The 3,552-nt window shown below is 31.7% G+C and overlaps 1 protein-coding gene across 1 annotated transcript; it reads left to right on the forward strand.

Moving 5' to 3' along the window:
- Positions 1-2,196: 2,196 nt before the first annotated feature.
- LOC150095434 (general transcription factor II-I repeat domain-containing protein 2-like) lies at positions 2,197-2,727 on the forward strand. Its single transcript, XM_090410676.1, has one exon. It carries the CDS (start codon positions 2,197-2,199, stop codon positions 2,725-2,727), a length of 531 nt encoding a protein of 176 aa, XP_090266802.1.
- Positions 2,728-3,552: the final 825 nt, after the last annotated feature.

A 3,552-nucleotide genomic window follows, 5' to 3' on the forward strand; every position in this document is an offset into this window, starting at 1 on the left:
TCGCCGTGAAACCCAGGCACACAGTTTCAGTTTGTTTAATTTTAACTTTTGTCTCGGTTCTATCGTTTATTGTGTAACAACATGTTGCATTATCAAGATAAATTATTAACGAATGGGAGTACTGTAAGTGTATGACTAAAACTTGACGTCTTCGAAGTCGCGAATAAAGGTATGATTTCCTATCTGACTATAGTAGTAATAGCCATTAGACTCATGGGTCCTCATTCTTATGATCAGAATCCTTATTGAAAATAAGTATTCGGATAACTGGAGTACTAGTTTCTGACGTTTTTTTTCAAGTTAATAATTACAGTACTACGACAATTTTCCGTGTTAACCGTTTTTCTCTATGAAAAGCAATATGTGCCTGCATGACATTAAATGAACACTGACAAAAACTTTCTGAGATTCTCCAGTATTTGTGGAGGAAACTTCAAATTCGTGTATACATCACACAAGAAACATTTGTTTAGCAACAATACCGGACCTATTTATATCCAATTAAAACGCATAACATGCTGTGTAGAAATGTATATTAAATGAAGAATTCGTATCCAGAGAAGTGGATATAAATTCTAATATTGAATTTCATTTGTTCTTTCAATTTGATTCTTATCAATTTTTGTTTCCAAAAGCATTACTTAAGTGGTTTTGTTTAATTTCAAACTTTCCATAATAAAAATTCTCAAGTCATCCTGCAAAATTTTATTTATGAATACTGTTGGGCGCATATTTGCTTTTGTTAAAAATATTTGGATTCGGATCCCGTCCAGGATGCGTAAGACTTTGCGACTTAACTAAAGTAGAGTTAGCCTGTGTTGTGGAATGTGGAGGTCGAAGCTTCTTGAGAAATAATGAATGGCCCCTTGACATATCTATAATAGAGTTGTTGATTCTATTAATTTTCCTGTCATATCAATAACTTGATATGAAGCCAAGTTACCTCTTTATGACAGAAAATCGAGTCTTACGTGTGAAGAAGCAGAAATAAAATAATAAACTTTAACAGTTAAATTATTTCTACACATAACATTTTATGCAACACCATTTTGATTAATAAATTGGTTTATGTAAGAATTATTGTGTGTGTGTGTATATATATATATACGTGTGTGTGTCCATGTTTTAAACCAGGGGTGGGGAACCCATTATAATTAAATTTATTTAAATTTAAATAATTAAATATACAAAATCAAAAATAACTATTACATAAAATATGATCGTCATACGTCTGGCAACTATCAAATCGAGACCAGCCATTAAAATAAAAAGAAATCAGGAGCATTTTTCGCGGGCAAAGTTCAGACTTTCTCTGATTGGCTGCTTCCCAATTACCGCCATGACATTTTCCCGCGTGTCAAAACATATTGACTTTTGACTTTGTTTTTCTCATGCAGTATTGCGAGTGCCTTGTAATTAACTAGTTGACAACTTTATTCAATTTAATTTTTTTAAATGACAAGTTGTAGTGAAAAGCCTAAAAGAAGCCTAAATGTTTTGTGAAAAATGGACATAACTATACTTCTTTATTGAAATTAATGACAAGTGAGTTTGTCTTATTTGTAACAAACATGTTGAAGTTTACAAAAAAAATTAATCTGGAACGACATTATTTCAGTAAGCATAACAAATATGAAAATTTAAAAGGATCAGAACGTTTAGACAAGATAGCAACTTTGAAAGAAATTATAATCAAAAGCCAATCTCTTTTTAAAAAGCTTATTCAGGAAAGACCATCAGTAACTCAAGCTAGTTATGCGTTGTGTGAACAAATTGCTTAAAAATCTTAAAACCCATAATGAAGGTGAGTTTGTGTAAGATTGCATCCTTACTGCCGTCGAGATTTTATGTCCAGAAAAACTGAGTTTGTTTAAAAATATTAGCCTATCAAGAAGAACTGTTTCTGCCCATATTAAAGATATTGCCGATGAGATCCAAACTTCTTTGAAATTAGATTCAGAAGAATTTGTGTTTTACACATTAGCCATCGATGAGACTACTGATCTGTCAAATACTGCACAAATGGCTATATTTAAAGGGAATAACTACCGATTTCAATATACGAGAAGAATTTCTTGCTTTAAAATCAATGAAGGGGACAACTAAAGGTGAAGATTTATTTGAAATAGTCAATTAAAGGATTTCGATTTTCCGTATGAAAAACTGATTGGTCTCACTACAGATGGTGCTCCATCCATGGTAGGTAGTGAAAAAGGGCTCTTGGCTCCGATTAAGAATGAATTTAAGAAACGTCAATTGAACCCAAATACTTTAATTGTGAGCCACTGCTTCAATCATATGGAAAATCTATGTGCCAAATCACTCAAGATGAACAGCGTCATGAATGTAGTAACAAAGGCCATTAATTTTATAAAAAGTAAAGGGTTGAAAAACACGGAATTCAAAGAATTTTTGCAAGATCTTGAAGACGAATATGGGGACTTATTGTACCACTGTGAAGTTAGGTGGCTAAGTAGAGCTCAGATGCTCAAGCGATTTTATGAACTTAAAGACGAACTGAAAATTTTCTTGGGCATTAAAGGTGTCCCTATTAAAGAATTGGAGGATGAAAAGTTTCAAACTGATTTAGCATTTTTAGTAGACATAACTAGTCATTTGAGTAATCTAAATTTGAAATCACAAGGCCCCAATCAGCTAATGACCTCTTTGCTCACTCATATCAAGAGCTTTGAATCGATGCTTGCTTCAATTATTTCTTACAACTGAAAACAAATTGCTTTACACATTTTCGAAAATTAAGAGAACACAATCCAAAATCAACAAGTGAGTATGTTGATGAGTGTCAAAATGTTTTGAATCAATTTGAAAGGAGATTTGAAGATATAAAAATCAAAGAATTGAGTTACAAATATTTGAAACACCTTTTGATATATACCCTGAGGAAGCTTCCGATTCCTTGCAATTAGAGTTGATTGATTTGCAGTGTGATAACACTTTGAGATCAAAATATAGTAATCTGCCTATATTGGACTTTTACAAATCTATTGATTCTGAGAAATTCCCTTCTTTAAAAAAAAACGCCTTGAAAATAGCTTCTCAGTTTTCTACTACTTATCAATGCGAGCCATTATTTTCAAAATTAAATCTGGCAAAAAATCGCCTTCGTACAAGACTCACTGATGAAAATCTCGCCAATGAACGACGAGTAACTGTCTTATCAAGGGCAGCTAATATTTCTAAGCTTTCACAAAAAAAACAGTTTCAGCCTTCTCACTAAAAAGTTTAAGAATAAAGGAAAGCTTCATTAACTTTGATGAAATATTTATTATGCTATTATTGCTTTAATAAAGTTCTCAGTTAAAATAAAATAAATATCATTTTTTAAATAAATTAAATATAGCCTTTGCTTGATTGTTATAATTATACGTCTACACAATTGTCTACACAATTCACCCTTCATACTAACAAGGTTCCCCACCTTGTTAGTATAAAATTTAAACGAATGATTGGATTTTATTTAGCACGTATTTGAAAGCATTTTACAAAAGTAAAAAAATGCATCTGTTTTTCTGCTGTATTTCGCAGTATTTA

This window comes from Typopeltis vanoorti, chromosome 20, assembly GCF_054136105.1.
Source record: "Typopeltis vanoorti isolate ZY-2024b chromosome 20, IOZ_Tvanoo_1.0, whole genome shotgun sequence".
Lineage (NCBI taxonomy): Eukaryota > Metazoa > Arthropoda > Arachnida > Uropygi > Thelyphonidae > Typopeltis > Typopeltis vanoorti.

Bases quoted from the DNA above. Each gene is read 5' to 3' on its own strand.
- LOC150095434 (XM_090410676.1), top strand. From the start codon at position 2,197: ATGGTAGGTAGTGAAAAAGGGCTCTTGGCTCCGATTAAGAATGAATTT.